General features: G+C 40.5%; 1 protein-coding gene across 2 annotated transcripts in view; it reads right to left on the reverse strand.

The window, feature by feature from the left end:
• LOC134617060 (glypican-5-like) overlaps nt 1-20,894 on the reverse strand; it is a 100,117-nt gene that overhangs the window by 40,818 nt on the left and 38,405 nt on the right. Inside the window, exons 4-6 of one of the 2 annotated variants that reach the window (XM_063462224.1) lie at nt 19,250-19,413; nt 18,131-18,187; nt 17,397-17,513 (exon numbers count right to left, since the gene is read on the reverse strand). In XM_063462224.1, the coding sequence (XP_063318294.1) occupies nt 17,397-17,513; nt 18,131-18,187; nt 19,250-19,413 (338 nt within the window). The remainder of the gene's footprint in view (nt 1-17,396; nt 17,514-18,130; nt 18,188-19,249; nt 19,414-20,894) is intronic. The other variant, XM_063462225.1, reaches the window with a different exon arrangement.

Consider the following 20,894-nt stretch of genomic DNA (forward strand, 5'->3'; position numbering starts at 1 on the left):
TCCTGTTGACTGTTTTTGTAAAACTGGGGGTGGCAGTCTAACAAGGTATTTACATCTATTCATCACATGTTGCCCACTACATCTGAATTGCTCATCTCACTAAAAATATGGCCTGAACAGCAATAACATCCTGGACCACACTCGTGTTTATCTGTTATGCTGTAGTAAGAAACCTCTAGCATTATGTATTTTATATCACACAGTGTGCATGTATGCCAGCTATTGCTGTACTGTAGCCTCCTCTGTCACTCTCATGGACTTGTCTGGACTGACGCAAAGGCGAACCATGTCTGGATCACAGAATGCACCAGTAATGTGAAAGACTCTACGGCTGAGAAGGGTTAAAAAGGTTTGTTAAGGGGTACATGCTTTTACTGAATATCCCTTGTCCCAGAATGTCAGTGTCAGATGCTCTTTGTATTTATAAAAAGTTCCTATTTCTTAAGAAGAGAGTGTTTCCATTGAAAATTGCACCAACTGTGCTTTGTAAGTGATCAAGCCAAAGTAACATGGGCCATGTTTCCAAATATGCAGACCTATACCAAATACACAGCAGTGGTCAAATAAAGGAAGGTATCATTACACATTCACAGTCATTCCAGCCAAGATGAAAGATTTTTCTCCTTCTCCTTCTTTAAAGTTTCGGAGTTTACCGGAGGCACATCACCTGTGCTGAAATGGTGGCATGTCTTTGTGGCACTTTAAGCCAATGAATTATGGCTGTTTAGGGCTGTGGGTTAGGTTGGAATTACACACCACTACGTAGGGCTCAACTGCTTTACCACTTCTTAAGAGGTTCCAGGGTGATTTTACCAAGACCGAGTTAGCTTATTGAGTGGCTGCACTGTCACAGCTACATGGCTGGAGGTCCTATGGCTCAAATTACTGGTGGCAATCGTGCACTAAAAGCCTGTCCTCTGCTGTGCAATGAAAGGTGTTACTGCACATGGTCCTCTTCGTACTGTTTTTTTTTCTGTATCTTTTTTTAATGCTATTGAACACCTGTAAATGGCCTTTCTTGATTCACATTAAGTATCCCATCAGTATTTATTCTGAATCCTATTTTCAGTTTGCTTAATTGCTGCCAACACTCTCTGAATACTTCTGTGAGAAGCTTTCACACCCAATCACTTGGGTCAGATTTGCTTTCTCGCTTTTTGTGGTGACCAGAACACCAGGTCATGAAACAAAATAGCCTTAATGTTTTCTTGTCTCCGTATTTTCTGTAGTCAATTATTGAGTGGACATGTCTAATAAGACTGTTGGGTGGATAAAGATAAAAGTCGACCCTACTTGCAGCAGACCATGATCTTATGATATAGGCAGGCTGGGATGCTTCTTAGGATTGAGATAGCCAAAATGGTCCAAGATGGATTTTTTCTTTTTATTTAAAAAAAACTAAAAAACATTTTCTTACCTGGAAGAAATCCCAACTAATCCAACATTGAGATTACTGGGAGGAATTGCAGTTTGGGATCAAGTTGGCTAATGCTAATATGTTGTCAAACAAGCTAAAGAGATACTTGATAACCAAAATATATTTTCAGAAAGAAGAGCTACTTCAAAAGAGTGCTGCATCTGAAAAGGCAGCTCCCTTTGCTCTACTGTCTAGATGAAGGAAGCCATTTTTGCACAAAAATTGAACCTTGGGTCCAGAAAGTTTGAAACCACTGCTCTATAGCATCTAGCTTTAGGCTAATCCCGAGGATAGTCAAGGAGCTAAAGACACTAAGCAAGAGGAATAGAATTCAGTTTTAGGGTAGAAAAAAAGATGGGGAAATGAGATATGGCAAGCTATTGTGAATCACTTAGAATGTGCATATACGTACTGGTAATCACATACTGTGATTATCTTGTAGCTTGGAGGTGTTTGATATCATTAGGGTTATTCTACCCATTTATTTCTATTTCCTACTTCGGGCTAGGTGAGACACTATCTCGTTTGGCTCATCATCGGCCCATTACTATCCTCCAACCAGCCAAGCATATTTCATTTCAGTGCTACTCCAGGCTAATGAACATGTATCGATTTATCTAACAATCGCAGCAACTGCAAAGAGCTGAATTAATTTGGTGTAATTGACCTACTCCAAGCAACTGACTGCTCTTGGTCTTGGTTTCTTTCTCAGATTCCCCCACATACGCTCTATCTCTGTCATCCCGATGGCCGTGTAAGCAATTCCTGGCATTAGCAAATCACAACTTGCAGCACAGTGTAATATAAGCACTCTTGCTCAATAAGTGAAGGAAACAGATCTAACATGTACTCTGTAAACTTGTTTCCTCCTCCAAACCCTGATATACCCATGAGTGATTAATCTACTTTGTCATTCGGGGGAAAAATACATGGTGTATATTTATGAAGCTGGACTGCATGTGTAATATCTTCAGACTTAGCAGATTGTCTGGTAGAATATGCTTTCACACTGCACCCATGTGGCCACTATTATGTACTGAAAGCATCCAGCATCCAATGAAGCATCAATATTCTGAGCTTTAAGAATAAGCTGAGGGTATGACAGAACTGATACTGTTATTCCATTCAGCATCATTTCCTTTGAAGCTTATATTCCAGTCTGTCATTCATGAGTCTTACAGACGGACATTATAATAATAATAAAAAAAAAAAAATCTAACTTCTTTCTCTGTGCTTGTATAACTGGAACCAGCTGTGGAGCAGAGACTTTCAGGTCTCTGTCAAAGAAATTTTAAACAAACGATATTTAATCTTTTAAATGCAATTCACAAGTCAAATAAGCTTATTACAGCCTGTGTTTGCAGAACAGTTTATGATTCATAATTTTTAAAGCTGTTTATAGAGACCATGTTTCCAGGAAACGATGCAAAAGCTCCTTTTTAAGAAATCATACAATAAATTCTCATTAAGTTCAATTGTTTAAAAAAATAAATACAATTTCTATGACAAAAAAAAGAAATCTGCAAAATGCGATTTTGTTATTATTTATTTTCCACTTGTACTAAACCAAATAATTAACATTAAAGCAACGAAATTTAAATTGACGTTTTTATTTTCCTCTAAGTGGAAGGGCCACTACCCATGTTCTCATTCAACAACTACAAATTTATGTGATTTCTTGGTTACACGAAAGTTAAACAAATTACAAAATAAACGGTGGCCATTTGTCAAAGTCTGTCTCTAGTTTTAGAGACAGACAAATGGAAACATACAGTACTGCTATGGAGTTTAAAGCTTTAATAGCCTCTGGTGGCAATTATATAGATTACAGCTATAATTGGCCCGTGGTTTGCTTTGAGGACATTCCCAGGCCTGAGTGTGTCTGTCACTGGGTGTAACTGTTCTCCACCTCAGTGTGTCGCCTGCCTCGATGTACCAACAGACATACTGTAGGCTGACTCAATAGACCACACAGACTTCTGGGAAAACATTATGCAGCCCCATTAGATTGGAGGAACACGAATGTCATGTCCAGGATGCCCACACACGAAAATCACAAGCAGGCAAGCATCATTTCCTGACAGAGAAAACTATTTTTTGCACATTTGAAAAGTCACACACACTTTTCTTTGTATTTCTTACAAACTACAAATACAAACTGTTTTCAAAGCAATAGAATTACAATACTGTGTAAAAGTCCTGAATCACAAACATTGCTTTGAATTTTGTTAGGAAGCTGGGAAACAGGTGCAGTGGTTTATAAGACAAAAACAGAGTACTGAAAGTCAATATTTGGTATGTCCACCTTTATTCTTCAACACAGTTTGAACTTTCTTGGGCAAGCTTTCTTGTCATTTCTTTAAGTAGCCTTAAGGAATAGTTCTCCAGGCTTCATGAAGGACACCCAAAGCTCTTCTTTGGTTTTTGACTGCCGTTTGTTCTGTTTTATGTCAAGATGCTTCAGTAGCGTTGAGGTCGTGGCTCTGGGGAGGCCAATCCATGACTGATGTTCTATTGTGTGTTTGTCTATCCAGGCATGTTTTCACTGCATTGTGCTCGGCATCATTTTCATGCTTAAAAATGAACCTGTTGCCAATCAGATGTTTTCCAGGATGTTTTCCATGGTGTATCAAAATTTTAGCATATTTTTCACAATTAAAATTAAGATCCCCAAGACCACAGCCCCAAATCGTGGCAGTGCTGTGTTTTACAGCCGGCTGTAGACACTAACGGTCATACCTCTCTCCTAACCTCCTCTGTACAGACTGATGATGATTTAGGTTTCACATTTGGATTCATCACTCCATCAGACCTGTTGTCACTGATTTTTAGTCGATTTCTTGTGTGACTTGGCATATTTTGGCATATTTTCTCCCTGTTTTCCTTCTTTACAAATGGTTTCTTGGCACTGACACCACTAATGAAGGTTTGGCAGACAGTAGGTCAATCAACTGATGGGCAGGATGCATCTCCCAGGTCTTTTCTTCCCCATCTCATAAAGACATGACCTTCAGATACTGGTCATCTAATGCAGATTTTTTAGGCTTGTCACTTATTCTTTTGTCCTCGAGTTTCCCTATTTTGTTTTTTTATGGACATAATTTATGTGTTTTTGTGACAGGCTGCTAGTAACAATGATGCAGTCTAAAATGTTTCTTGGCTAAGTTGCCTGTTATGTGTTGACACAACACTGGTTCATCAGTTGAGTTTTTGTGTGTGTGTGTTTGAATGACTCATATGTCACTGTTAAGTGGTTTATCGAACAAACAAACAATTGGTCAGGACTGGACAAAAAATGAGTAAAAAAGGAGCCAATGCTGACAAATCTCCCAAAAAACTAGAGAACCACTGCCCAAGACCATTTTAAAGAAATTACAGGAAAGTCTGGCTCCTTGGAAACAAAATATTAAGAAGGTGGTTCAAGACTTTTTCACAGTACCGTAATCACTAAGATCTTAAAGTTTAATGAAGGATATAGATATCGATCTAATGCAGTTAAAAATTAACTCTTTAAGACATAAGCCCAAAAGTCTCGAGATGAATATAATTAACTACTCTTGACTGTATTTTTTCTGCTTGTATTCAAATTCAGCTTTCACTCTATGTGAAGTTCTGAATCAATAGAACCTATTACGAGAAGTATAAGCCAAGTGACTTATAGTACAAATGCCTAGTACAAACATTTCCCACCAGGTAGCGAAAGCACAACAAATGCTGTACTTTCTCAGGAAACTACGTCAGGCCCAGTTACCCCAGAGACTGCTAGTAAACTTCTACCGCTCCACCATCGAGAGTCTTCTGACTTACTGCTGCACACTCTGGTTCAACTGCTGCACCGCGGAGGACAAGAGGAAACTGCAGCGGGTGGTGAGGGCAGCAGAGTGGGCAATTGGCACCTCACTAACCACCCTCAGAGACATTTATACTGGCAGACTTCAGCAGAAAGCCAGCATCATCATCAAAGACCCCTCGCACCCTGGACACTCACTTTTCCCCCCCACTTCCCTCTGGTAAATGCTACAGGTCCATCAGGACGAAGACAAACAGACTCAACAGAAGTTTTTACCCACAGGCTGTCAGACATGCCCTACCTCCACCCTGATTGGAGGATAACTGCACTGCCAACACTCATGGCCATTACACCTTATTTATAATCCATATTTCTATGTATACTTTAATGCAACCAACATTCCTACCTCTTTAAACTGTAGTTATTATAACACTATTTATTATAGTTGCAACAGCACCCACCCCCCTCAATGTACAATATCACCCCCCACACACACTCAATGTGCAGTATCACTGATCACACTGCACCTCACAATGCACCTGCTCCTCAGATGGCATGTATGTGTATGTATATATATGTAAGCATGTATATGGAAATATGTGTGTGTACGTATGTACGCATGCATATATGTATGTATATATACATATATGTATGTATGGATGTATCTGTATGTATGCAGGTGTATGTATAACTTGTACATATCTTTCTCGTGTAAATGTAAATTTGTCTGTGTTATTGTGTAAATACTTACGCTACTGTGTACTTCACACACATGGAGAGATGCCAAACTGCCTTTCATTGTTTTTGTAACAATGACAATAAAGAGCTATTCTATTCTATTCTATTCTATACACATTTACCAGTAGGTGGTAGCATTGCCCAATACACATTTCACATGGTCGCGTAGATAAGTCACTAGTCACAGTTCAAGAATATCATGTATGTGCATTAGCAACAATGGGATGAAGGATGAACAAAAGAGGAAGTGACAGAGAGCTGAAAACATGAGTGGGATCCAACTCAGGCGTAAATGCACATAATATAATTAATAAAGAAAGAAAGAAAGAAAGAAAGATAGAAAGAGAGAAAGAAAGAAAGAGAGAAAGAAAGAAAGAAAGAAAGAAAGAAAGAAAGAAAGAAAGAAGAATGAATGTTTGAAAAAAGAAACTGTTACCAGACCTAATTTGATGAATGTAACCCCTCCTTCCAGTCACATGCCTACATGCCGAGGAGAGCATGGATAACTGAGGCCAGAGGTCTGGGGGGAAGCTGGTGGGGCAGTTGGTGTTTGGAAGGCAGACAAGGGCAGGCAGGAGCAGAGCCAGGAGGGTAAACTATGCCACAGAGGACAGACGGGTGGAGTGGACCATGATCCTCTGGGGTGGTTCGACCACCTGTTTGTCTGTCTGTCTGTCTAATCCGGGTCAGAATGGCGTGATCTAATGCTTAAGGTTGACAGCTCCAGGGTAAACTAAAACTCAGTCATGGGGTCCACCACTCGTAAGCTGAATCTGCACAATCCACATTTTATATTTTGCATATATATGTAAAAGTTGGCTTTGTGTTCAGATAAAGGTTCAGTGACCAAAATATATGAGACACAGGGACAAAAAAAAGAGGAAGGGATAATGTCACATACTGTACTGTAGGCCTCCATATTCCCTGTATATGTAAAGGGCATTAATTAGTAATGTTCAAGGCATTAAAAAACACATCTTCATATGCAGACATACCCACGTACAGAGTAGAGGGGATTTGTGGGAGTGCTGATGGAGGAGGTCGTGGTTCAGATTCTCTGCTGCCGCAAAGGGCACATGGGAGTCAAACCCATCGTCTGTCATGAACCTATGCACACCCACTCAGAGCATGCACAGATGGCCACAAAGTACATTCATTGTGTCTATATGCAATCAATATACAGATAGATAACCCACAAGCACTCATATATCAATAGCAATTGACCAATAGAAGGAGTCAGCTCTAAGTGCAGCTTACTGACACCAGAATAACATATATATCACAATGTTGTGCAAACTCTTGTAAAAGTCAAGAAGTAAAACAGAGTGACTGTACTGCAGGCAAAGAGAAGAAGGGCAAAGTTCAGGGAGGTGTTATCCAAATGAAGTCACGCAGATGGTAGCACTGACAAACACATTGACAAAATGGCTTTCTTGGCAGAATTCCCAGCCATAACTATCATGTTTGTCATGAGCAGGCATATGTGAATACCTTTAATAAGGAATTAATCTTCTTAGGTGTCTGTCCTTTCATTACTATTTGTCAAGCTGGTGGTCTTTTGGGACTTTAGTAATGTCAAAATCTTGATTTTACACAGATATGCAAATAGATGTTGTTGTATACTGACTTACAGTTCATTACAGGAGATATTTTAAAAGCATTGCTGTATGTGTTGCAAATCACTTAATTATCTGGGCCAAAGCACATTTCTAATCTTCATGAAGTAAGTAAGTAGCACTGTGAAAATCCTAAGGCACTCAGGCTTTAAGGTTGTATGTGCTGTGCTCTAGTTTACAGGAAGTGACTAGAGGCACTGCACTGTATTGGCCTTTAAAACCTCAATCCTTCTGCAGTCTGACTCTGGCACTCTCAGGGGAGATTCCTCTCAACCAGGCTTGTCTGCATGTGTTCTGTTTTGTTCCACGCTCTCTATGTTAAGTTACTTGTGTCTTTGATGAAGTAAGCTACTTTTTCTACTGTTACAAACTTGTGCTGTCTCTCTCCTTGTTGCACTGTGTGATAGTACCTTGACTCAAGGTCCTTGAGCCAGATCCTAACCTGAAATTAGCCCCACTTTAAAACCTAAAGGGAAGCACAAATGCACCATCACCGCTGATGAAGCTGAACGCCACGGGGAACTGGAGGATATATGAGCTGTTACTGGGCAAGAGGCAGGGCACACCCTGGACAGGTCAACAGTTTATCGCAGGGCTAACACGGAAAGACAGACAACAAATCACACTCACATTCATACCTACTGCTGATTTGGAAACACCAGTTAACCTAACAAGCATGTTTTCACACTGTGATACGAAGCCTGAGTACCTAGAGAGAACCAATAGAAGCACAGCGAGGACATGCAAACTCCACACAGAATGCCCCAGCCAGCAGGTTTAACCCAAAACCCCTGATGTGTGGCAACAGTCCCAACAACTGCAGGCCAACTGTGAGCTAAAAATGCTAATATCAAGGAAATTACCCTTTTTTAATTTTTGTTATCATATCATTAGGGAAATTGGTCAAACCACATGTTACTGGGATTAATAAATGAGCAATATATTGTGTGCATCTCTGTGTGTCCCTCCCCCACATACAGTCAGCTACTGGACTCTTATCTGATGCCTATTGCACTCTGTTAGCTCACCTAGGCACAGCACACCAATCAATTAAGTGTTGTATTGAGGTTCGCTTGCTTAAATTCATTGTAAGCCTATAATTGTATGCCGTTTGCCCTAGTACCTGAATTACAAGCTACTATTATTATTTAACAGTTATGGCCAAAGGGTTGAATTGTGTTAATCTTTTGTTTCTGGCTAACAGAAGAAAGAAATGAGCTAACTGGACCCCTGTTAAACTGAGCGCTGTTGATTCTCCTCAGCGGGGGGCCATTCGTGAAGCAGCCAAGTCAACACCTTCTATCAATGATCAAATCTGGCAGTTATATTATGAACCAGATCCAGTTTGCATTTATCACTTGCATCCAAAATCATAATTTCAAATACAGTCACAGAGCAAAGGATAGATGATTAGGTCAAGACACAGAAACTAGCAAAATATATTTTGAATATATAGTTAATCAATTTGTTTTCAGAAGTGTTCTTCTCTACATTTATTTCATGTATACATTCCTTAATTGGTGTGTGCATTTACATGGCAGCAAGTGTATATGAATGTATGAAAATAGGGCGGGACTTTCCCTTTATTCTGTTGCTCTTCCGTGGAGAGGCCGCATTCCCAGCACCACTCAGGGGGTTCCAGTGAGCGAGCCATGACACCAAACCCACCAGGAATTCTAGGAACGTTTTCCCTGTGGTTTCAGGTTACCACATACACACACTGAACACAGATCACAGGCACACACAACAGCCTCCACAGTAGTGAACTGTACTTTTGTTGTTTGTACAGAGCTGGTTTTGTTAGCTTTCCTTCTCTCCTCCCGTGCCGGTCATTCTTTTTCATTTTAAATTCATATACCTTTGCAGTGGGTTTCAGTAAAAGCTTGGCATAACTCTTAAACTTGTAACTAGACTCAAAGCAGACGTCTTGCTCACATTCTCACTTTGATTGTAAAAAACACTCACTGGAAACTGAAACTTGTACTCACATTTACACAAAAACTCTACAGGGAATGTTGCCAATACTCACTGTATGCCCTAAATTTAGGCCTACAGGTAAACATTACCTCATACAGAAGGAAGATATATGTATATGTATATATATATATATATATATATATATATATATATATATATATATATATATATATATATATATATATATAAATGTCTTGCCTAGGTCAGGTCTGTATTTTATGTTCAAGGTCTGATGAATCTGTTGGGAAAAATGATAAAAGTGTTTCTAAAAATAGTTATGACAGAGGTGCTTAGCTCTGAAAGTCAAATTTGATCACACTGTGTGATGCAGTTGTGTGTTGGATGTATTACAGTACTTAAGCTACCCCTCATGTCTTCAAATAGCTGCAGTAATTTATTGAAACGTGCAAATATAAAATAAAATACAGAATACAAGGCGATAACAGAGTTTGTTATTGCAAATGAGCTTGAAAGTCAGTATTTGGTATGACCACTTGTATTCTTCTACACAGCCAGAACTTTCTTAGGTAAGCTTTCATGTTATTTCTTGAAGTAGCCTTCAGGAGTTGTTCTCCAGGCTACTTGAAGGATGTTGGCTGCCTTTTGTTCTGACCTCTATCATTATAGATATCACACTGCTTCAATAAAGTTGAGGTCCTGGCTCTGGAGAGGTCAATCCATGACTGATAGAGTTCCACTCTAACCATGCATGCCTTTACTTCATTAGCGGTGCCTTTGAGATCATCTGCATGGTGAAAAATGTAGTTGCTGCCACTCTGATGCTTTCCAGATGGTACTGATGGTGGATCAAAATCTGACAGTACTTTTCTGTGAAAAGTATCCCCAAATCATGACAGAACTTCCACCTTGTTTTACATAAGGTTGTAGACACTCACTGTTGTACCTCTCTTCTGACCTCTTCTGTCCATATTTACAACAATTTAAACCAAAAATTGGTCACTTGGATTCATCACTCCAATTCACTGTTGCCAGTGAATTTCAGCTCAGATCCTTTTCTCCGTATTTTTCCTGCTTTATGAATGGCATTTTGTCAACCACCCTTCCACTGAGACCAATTCTAATGAGGGTTCAGTGAATAGTAGGCTCAACTACTACTACTATAGGCAGGGGTGCACATAAGTGGTCCGCAGGTGCGCATTCGCTGTCAAAATAAAAGACGCGCACCAGATAAGAAGTTGCAATGCGCGTTTGCGTACATAAGATTTTCTGGAGGAGGACAGACATTTGTTTATAACTCTTAAAGATGTCGAAGAAGCTCCTTTAAGCAATTACTTTGGTGTTCCTCCACCTCCAAAGAAATGTCAGAAGGAGTCCGAAGTGCAAAAGAAGCGCGTATTCTCGGAAAAGCGGTTGCAGGAGGTGAGCTGGCTTCAAACAAATGATGAACGCACAGAGATGTGGTGCAGAATATGCCGTGAAAATCCCACTCTAGTGGACAAAAACAGTGCCTTTTATATGTACGCAAACGCGCACTGCAACTTCTTATCTGGTGCGCGTCTTTTATTTTGACAGTGAACGCGCACCTGCGGACCACTTATGTGCACCCCTTACTATAGGTCTTTGTTGGCTTTTTAGCCTATTTCTTAAAGACACAACTTTCAGATACTCTAGCTCCTCACCTTCTTGGTGTAAAATTACTATTTCATGCCTGTCACACTGCGTTGTCTTTGGTATTTATTGCTGATTTAACCAGAGAAATATGAATGATGTGTGCAGGGGGGGTCATATATAGGCAGAGAACTGGAAGAGGACTGTATGAGGTGTGGTCTCGAACCTGAAATACAGATAAATTATTTCGAATTTAAAATTGATTCTTCGTTAAGTTGCCTGTTATGTGCAGACACATAACAGACAACTTTTACGCTTGAATAATTTATAGGTCAGTGTTAAGTGGATTAATAAATGAAGAAAAAAGCATTCATCTGAAAATGCACGGGTAAAAAAATAAAAAGAGAGAAAAGAAAGAAAAAACACTTCAGAAAGAATGAAGAACTATTGCTCAAGATCACGTTAAAAAATTACAAGAACGCCTGGCTCCTTGGAAGCAAAATATGAGGAAAGAATGAAAGTTGGCTGAAGACTTTTCTACAGTACTGTACGTGTGCTGTCAGCAGACAACAAAAATTGTGAAATCCATATAGCCACCATCATCATGTGGCCACATAGATATGATATGTCTGTATGGAGTAGATTTTCTATAACTCTGATTAGTGCAAACTGATTAGTGTAGTTCTGATATAACTGTCTCTTACTATGGGCTGTATTACTTGAGATAAAGTTTTGTCTTTGTTTTCTCTGCAGTATGTCCCTTTCATAACAACAAGTCGCACATGTGTAGCACTGGATGGCAAAACAACTGTTTGGTAAAACTGTGGTAAAACTCTATAAATATAACTGTGACACATGCTGTGACCTTGGATTTTGTGACACTGTAACATGATAATCATGGAGTGTATGCTAAGTGAGTGAATGTAAATAAGAGCTTCACTGAGTAACTGTAAAGTCGTTCAAGGCACTCCGATACCATACAATAAAACTTTGTATCAAATGCATCCCTTTTGGTCCATTTAACTGCATATTGCAGCGGTGTTGACATCATGGAGATTTAAGCTTTCTTTGTCCTTTCTTCACTAGTTCTTTACACTGAAATGTCAAACTGAACAGAATTTCTTGAATGCACAGTAGTCTCAAACACACACAGAAGACAGTGACACACTGACCACTATTGGCTGCCAACCAGAGAAACAGTGCAAACTTCAAACAGGCTCATAGAGTCAATTAAGCCACAAAGACAGAGGGTTCTCCTTAAGCCGCTGCTTCCTGCTGCCACTGACCTATATCTTCCTTTTTCCCCTCAACTATCCATGAGTTCATCTGCCATTCCATCCACTGTTTTCTCTTTCATACTTCCTTAACCCTCTCCCCACCACATATATCCTCTCCTTCTCATCCTTTCTCTCCTGCTATGAGTTTGCTGCCTTGCCAGTGGGCAAGCACTGAGGTTAGTGAGTGCACAGTGTCTACCTCGCCCAGTAGGAATTGCTCCAGTAAAACATGCCAATCTATTGTGGCATTTTAATTATATTAGCTCAACCGAGTGCACTGACTGGACACACCGTCTAAGGGAGAAGTTGCATCTCCTCTATAAAAACAATCAGAATAAGACTGAAAGAAGTTGGAAAGAAACTTTATAAATATACAGTGTGCTCAAGGCACACCATAAAACCAAAACTTGAAGAGACTGAAACTCATAAACACTTTTCATGCAGGAACCACATTGGCAAATAGCTGTATATGCCAACAGAACTACATCTGCTGACATCTAAACTTGTCCCCATTTTTAGAAAATCCATGAATCCAAACTCAGAATCCAAGCATTTCTTCAGAGAGTATAAACACCTCACAAATACTGAAATATGATCACTGTTGTTTTCTCTTTCTCTCGAGTGCACACACATATACACACCCACACCACAAAGGCACAGGCCCAAAGAGAAAAGAGTCAAAGCAATGCAGCGTGGGTCACACTAAGGTCCCAGGAAGTAGACCAGGGTTATGGGAAAGGAAGGGGCTGCTGAATAAGAGCTTAGGAAGTAGAATAGGGGAATTGAGGTAGTAAAAAGGGAAGCTGTTGCAGACAATGGCAAAGGGTTAAAGGGTAGGTGTAGAGGCAGAAAATGTAAACATATGTAGGCAATTTCCAAAATGCTCCACTTTTTCTCTGCAAACAAATCATGACTCTCACAATTCCACCATGTCTGCTTTATCATATTATTGCAACTTTACATTTTAAATACAACAAACTTCTCTTGTTCTGCTTGTCACCAGAACACAGGTCTTGAGGCACATATGTGAAGCACACAGGCTGCACACAAAGCAAGGAATGTCTTCCCTCTGCATATAGTCATTAATTTATAGTTCCCTCTTTCATTATCCAATTCACTCGCATTTTTTGGAACTGAACTCCCCTAACCCGAGAGACAGACACAGAGAAGGCTATAACTGGATGGGACTAGAAGGCGTGAAGAAAAACGAGTGAGAGTATAAGGGGTGAAGGTTTTGCCCAGCGCAGCGCTCTCTCTGTTACTCTCTGCAATAACAGAATGGATTCCAGATGTCAAAATGATAAACAAATGGATTGTCATAACCTTATAAAAATGCAAGGCATTCAGAAAGACTCACACTGCTGTATTGTACGTGGACCATCTCTTGAGCTACTCCCAATACAGTGGAATCGTTTGTATTGGGTCATATAATATAGGTGATAGAATTATCTATTCTTAAAAAACTTTTATAATAATTAGAATAATACACTAAAAAGCACCTACACCTCTCTCTGCAGAATTCCATAGCAATGAGGATGCACTTATAGTATAAATATGAATAAGTTAGGTATACATGAATATTGCATTTAAAAAAAAAACCCAATGGGGGTTTGAGGGATTTACTATTGCTGTTGCAATGATTATTTCTCCTCATAAAGGCCAATGCAGAGAGAGTGGGCTATGCAATAAACACAATGATTTCTGACTGTAGGGAACGTGGTCGTGTGATGGTTAGCACTGTTGCCTCACAGGAAGAGAGTTTAAGATTTGTACCCGCTGGCGACTGGGGTTTTTTCTGTGTGGTATTTCTATGTTTTTGCTGTACCTGCGTGGGTTCTCTCTAGAGTCCAAAGACATGCCTGTTAGGTTAGCTAACTATAGATGTGAACTCTTATCCTTGAATTGTGAGACAGATGATTTGCTGTGGCGACCCCTAAAGGGAGCAGCTAAGTCTGAATTATTGTTTCTCTGTGTTAGACTTGTGATAGACTGGGAACTTTCCAGGAAGTACCCCACTTCTTACCGTATGACAACTGGAATAGGCTTCAGCACCCCTGCAACCCTAAGTTGGATAAGGGATCATGTTAGCACTGCTGTCATGCTAACATGTTTAGCATGTTTAGCTGCCATGTTAACATGTGTAGCATGGTAGCATCCTGCTTAACATGAGGACGTTAGGATCCATGAAGGAACAGCTAGTATGAAACAGTTTGTTTTTCTCACACAAGTATTGTATGCAAGTATCTCCATCTCTTTTCTGAAACAGTCTAATTACCAGCTGGAGCAGTTTTTTTCAGACATGTGTGCCTTTCAGCCTCCTTCAGATTAAAGAAGCCACGCTGTTCGGCAGGGGTTGCCATAATAAATAACAGACAGACCAAAAATCGCTTGGAAGAGTTCAACACTAGGTGGCTAAGATCTGTGTCAGGTTAACTTCTTAAAAGATTTTTAGAAGCATACTCACAGAGCAAATGATTCTCTTTTGTTTTAAAATATATACAGTTTATGTGTCAAATATAGTAAAACCCCCAACTACAATTAGATAAGTGAAGAAAATTAATAAAGCATCATGTGAACACATGCACACAGTCTCTCTAAGCATACCTCAAAGGTGAGAAGAACAGGAATGGTAATTGATGTAATTAAAGTGAGTTATTTCACTTTGTAATAACACCACCATAGCTATCGAGTGAGTGGCTAACCTAAAAAAATAGTAAATAAAAAAAGAAAACTGTGATCATTTTGATTGAGCTTATTTTTCCGGAAAAGTTGAAGCAAAGTATTCGCACCTGTGTCGGTGTAAATATTCTGAGATTTTGAACATTTGCCAAAACACAGTTTTAGTTGTTAAGTACAACTGCTTGCCCCCCGCTTGCCACTCTGTCATCAGTTGCTGAATAAAGAGAGGAAGGGAATTTCAATCCCAAATGCCTTTGATGTACTTTGAAGTATTATAGCTTACAAGTGTCTGTATGTGTGTGTGAGTTTCCACATTTAGATGTGTGTCTCGTTGCCTGAGCACATTATGATTGTGTCTGAATGAATGACTCCCCTGCAGTTGACTAGCATATGGATCCCGTGTGGACTGATATGTGAGAGTGTCTGCATCTGTGTCCTGTCCACTGGGAAAACCCGCTGAGCCCCGAGTGGCTTTGTGTCCACCATACAGGAAAGAAGACTATCATGTGGACAAACACAACAGCACATGTCCATAAAGGATCATACTTTTTTTTCATCTTCTTGTATTTTTAAAACAAATCTTTTCTCTTCTTTGTTTCTCACTGTCTTCATTTCACTCTACTTCATTGCCATTTTCAAACAACTTTCCCAGGCATGGTCAGTAGTGGCAGTAAGTAATGGCAGTGATGTCCAAGCCTTTCCCATGCAGCTTCATAGGAGGGTCTTTGTTCACCCTCCGGGCTTTGGGGGTCCCCACAGCAGGGCTGTGCCCTTCTCCACTGACTTCACAATGGATCTTTATGCTGCCAAGGCTTCCCTCGCCGTGATCACTACACCATGCTTCCCTCATCAGGGGCACTCCAAGGCACAGGGGGCACCACGGCACCAAAATGGCAACCCTTTTCATGCCCTGTCCTGCCCTCCTTTCACTGTAATACATGCCAACTGTGTCAGATACAGTGAAAGAGGCTAGCTGAATAGCCACTGGCCAAGCTGAACAGTTTATGAGTTGTGCCAAATGTCTCAGTAGGGTACTGTTTTCTTATTCAAACCAAGAACACTTGACACCATAAGGAAAGACCTGGCACCCACCAGGGAGTGTGTGACAACAAACTATTATAACCCATTACCGTTGTTGAAAAATCTATAGTCTTCATAGTAGTAGTAGTAAAATGACACGCACACACTGTCAGTAAATACAAACAAGGATCACAACCACATTAGTTAGACTCTCTTGTATAGGAGTTGAATTATGGATGGCGTGCACAGTTTTTGCTTTCTCGTGTATATCTGATCACAAGCATGTGGCACACACTTTGGCTGCTTAGAGAAGAGAAGAGAAGAGAAGAGAAGAGAAGAGAAGAGAAGAGAAGAGAAGAGAAGAGAAGAGAAGAGAAGAGAAGAGAAGAGAAGAGAAGAGATCCAAATAAAAACAAATAAGATTTGGAAGTATAACTAACTTCAATGAAGAGTTTTATCAAAATACTGCTATCCAACGAGGATAATAAAAAGGTTCTTCTTAGAATGTGAGTCATCTGTTCCTGCACAAGATGTTATCCCATGTACTCGTGTAGAAAATAATGCATACCTCAATCTGGGCCAAAAGATCTGATAAGCACTCATGGGGGAAGCCATCATTTGGTCCTCTGTTTTCCTCTGTCAAAGCTAATACTGCCAGAACAGAGCACTAAGTTGAAATGCCAAGGGGGGCCAGTTTAAGGCCACCACAGTAGAGGCAGCACATAATCTTGTCATAATTGTGGACCAAGCTTTCACAGCTTTTAAGAATCAGATCCAGCAGGGGGAATCATTTACAGACTCGCATTGGCTCAGTTATCTGCATCATTTGTCTGTTCTTCTTATGCTGATGGAGAAATGCATAACCACACACAGTACTTCAGTCGAAGAGATGCGCCCAAAACCATAAACAGGAAAAGGGTTTTAGGGCCACACCTATAAATCAGCACAAAATAAATATCTCTTAAACTATTGGAAAGAGAGAAAGGCATAGTTAACAACTCGTAAAATGACTCCAGCACAAAGGAAAGGAGCGCCTTGCAACCATTTGTGCTGCCTGCATTTATTCAGTGCAGAGACTGATTTAATGACTTACTTATTTCCACAGTGATTAGCGAGAGCCAGCCACGCTGACTCATAACATTATTCCACACAAACGCACAAACTTAAAAACCGAGGTCACTTTCTGTCAAATCTCAGGCAAGGTATTACATCTCTGTTTGAAATAACACCAACAAGCCTGCATCCATGCAACACTGCAATGTCATTTTGCAAAAAAGAAAGCTCTTATCTCTAACGCAGCACATTTCTCTTACCTTTCCACCACTCCATCTCTGCTCCAGCAAGCGGACTCATCATTCGCCACTTCGCATAGAAGCTCTGGTAACATGGCAAAGAAGGACTTATAGCGATGTAGGGTCATCAAAAAATTCCTGGGGAAAAAACCACAAGTATAATTTTTATACAGACATATCTCTTCCTCTTCACAATCGGTACACTTAAAATTGAAAGTTTAAAATTGAGAAATGCACCGTGCAATTGTGCCATTGGTGGTCACATTTTCGGGGCAGCTGGTGGTAAGGCACTGTGTTTCCGTACAATGACACTAATAACAAGCATGAAAGCATGACCTGCACCCATGTGATGATACTGATGGTGGCAGGAAATGAATGCCTTTGAATGTGACCACTTCACTGCATCAGCACATTTTTCTCAATGATGCTGTGTGGTAATTTTGTAGCTTCCCAGAACAGCTAACAGATGCTATCAATACAGACACTGTCATCATGAACAAAACAATGGCATGATATTTTGATCGGACACACATTGCCGCCACCCGTGAGAAAAAGGCTTAAAAACACATGGGGTCATATAGGGTAATGTGTTGAGTCCGTTGATGAAACCGCTGTTTGTAAGACATGCAATATGCACCTCCCAAAACACAAAGTTAATCACCTGTTAGCAATATCTGAAGAATCTATACTAGCACAATACTGTACCACCTTCCATTTCTAAAAGAAAAAAGTGTGTCTCTTGGGTTCATGCTTACCTAGAGAGGATTCCCAGATTTTGTTTATTTTTCTTGAAATGTTTCGGAGGGAATGAACTGGGAATGATGGGAGTTGGAGTCCCGGTGAGATTGTTGCAAGCAAGGAGGATGCAGGGAGGTGAAATGGGGATTGAGGGAAAGAAAAAAGGAAAAAAAAGGGTGACATGACAGGACACATGGGGAAGAGGGAGAAAAGACAGTCATTTGACCCTGGAAAAGAGTGATTAATCATGCACATGCAGACACTGAGTATACCACAAATAAATCGAAACCTATTTTTCCCCACACCACATCAAAATTGAGACAGTAAATGGAATGAATTTGTCAAGTCAGTAAACAAATGCATGCAAACATATGCACATGTGCAAAGATTTAAATATATAATAAATATAAATGTTGTTTTACTCTATCATGTTTCATATTTTTCAGCTGTACACGAGTCTCCCTTTACTGCACTTGGTGCTGCCGTGCCTCTGATGTGGTCAGCACTCACATGTGCGCTGGTCAGTGTTGGCAGCATGCAGTGAGCTGGATTGTGTTGCCATGAATGGTGGTGCTAGTGCCAGGCCAGACCTGTCAGCTAGGCTGGCATCACTGCAGTGATTCATGGTAGACAACACTGCAAGAGGGTGTCTGTGTGTGTGTTTTTGTGAGTGCTGCTATGTAATCGAGGCCGGCTAGTGTGCAGAGTTGGTGGTATGGCCGTCTGGGTAAACAGGAAATTGTTGGTCCGTCAACATTAATCTTACCCACACTTCACCTCACTACCAGCTGCTGTGGGCACAGGATGGTTGCCTCAGACTGGGCCAGGTGGAGGGCACGGACTGTGCAAACCCCTTTCAAAAAAGTTGGACCAGGCACTACATTTACAGTGTGTGGTTGTGAATTGTATCCAACTAGCCATTTGAAGAAAGCAAAAAGTGACAGCTGTGAATAGACACTGGCCAACCCCTTAGGCCGTGTCATATAGGCCTAGTCATTTTTTATTTAATTTGAGTTTACATTCCATCTAGTAGTGTAGCTAAGTAACAAGAAAAAACATTGACTGTAAAAAGTGAAGAGCCAGTAGTAAAGTTTGGAATCTAACTAAAGGACTGAATGTTTGTAGCTTTGCCTTACCTTTTTAAGTGACCTAACTGCCCCTGCAACTCCTCTAATGAAGGATGGGAGGAGGGGGAAGATGGAAAAGGAGAAGATAAGGTCACTGTCGAGGTTTTGACCTCAGGGCTAGTAGGATGCATGTGTGTGGGTTCCCCTGTAGACAGGCCACACACCTTGTCCACCTGTGGGGAGGACAGAGCAAACAAACACCTGTTAAGAAAGAAATCTTATAAAACTATGGGAGGAACAGCAGTGAAGCTTCGAAACCACCCACTGACACCTATACAACTCAGAGAACTTACTTGCAATTAAGGTAATACCTTTAATCGCACTCATACAATCACCGCTTTAAATGAAGGACAGCTATATTAAAGTGAATGATAACAGAGGGAAGAAAGGTGAAAAGAACTATAGAACAGCCAAGTTCAGAGTAATGGAGAGCATGGGAAAGGGGTGGCCATGAAGTGAGGGATGCGATGAAAGAAACGGTTTGATGAGTGAGTTACTGCCAGGAGGTCTGACAGTAAATGCAGACTATTCCACTACTTCATGGAGGTGAATGCATGTGTGCACACTTGGAAACATTGGCAAGTATTCCCAGCGGGCTATTAAAGCCAGCGGCAGAGAGGAGGAGACAGCGGGGTCATGAATAAAGGGGCGTGTGCCGCAAAAACGAGAGACAAAATCAATGACATCTCATTGGCTTAAAAGCCTCTAGGCAGCGTTATTAAGTGAGCCTCAATTAGCCAGAGAGACCGACTGTAATGGTTGGTGCGAGCCGAACTAAACAATTCCTTACAGTGATCAGTGCGTATATTGCTTTGACTAGAAAGATGAGTCACTCTACCGTGTAAGGACATCCAAAAAGGACTATGTAATATTTAGCCTTACAGTAAGAAACAGCGGAAGAGAGTCAGTGACCACCTCATTCTTAGTAAACAAGGTAGCTTGAATTTACAGTAAAGAAGATTTAGACTTTAGAATCTTAGAAAAATAAATCCATCCTGGCGACATGTGTGTTTAAATTTTTGCTTGAAGGGGTGTGTCCACATGCTGGGAAGAGTTTGGATTAGTTTTGAAGCAGCTGAAATATGTTAACAGTAACAAAATGTGTCTCACAGTTGCACTAAAAATATCCTTTTCCCTCCACAGTGAGGCAGATGTGTCAGCTCACGTGCTGTTTAAATGAAAGCTTTCACATACCAACCATGCAATAAGCCCATCAGTAGCAGAGGACTCAACAATGACATCATAATAAGTATCTGATTTTTTTTTCTTTTTCACTAAAAACCTTCTACTTTATCCATAGTTTTATTTTTTTTTTACTGCATTCTCGTGTCAAATCCTCTTTTAAGGCATACGCTGGGCACGCGGAAGGTGGTTTTACTGCATTAACCTTAACTCCCTTTGGACCCATAAAACACGCTCACATGTGGTGGACGGACTCAACCGCACAAGAGTATGGCCGCACATACGCATGCAAACACGACACACACATGCACTACATTGCGGCGGTGAGAAAAGATAGACCATAGCAACTGTTTTGACCATGTAGCCTCTCAACACTCTGAGCTAAATGCTGTTTGCATGCGCTGCAATGCTTCTGTGGACAGTCATTGTTCATCTCGTGTGCACACACTCACAGTGTGTTTAGAAATGTATT

The sequence above is a fragment of the Pelmatolapia mariae genome, linkage group LG18 (genome assembly GCF_036321145.2).
Source record: "Pelmatolapia mariae isolate MD_Pm_ZW linkage group LG18, Pm_UMD_F_2, whole genome shotgun sequence".
Lineage (NCBI taxonomy): Eukaryota > Metazoa > Chordata > Actinopteri > Cichliformes > Cichlidae > Pelmatolapia > Pelmatolapia mariae.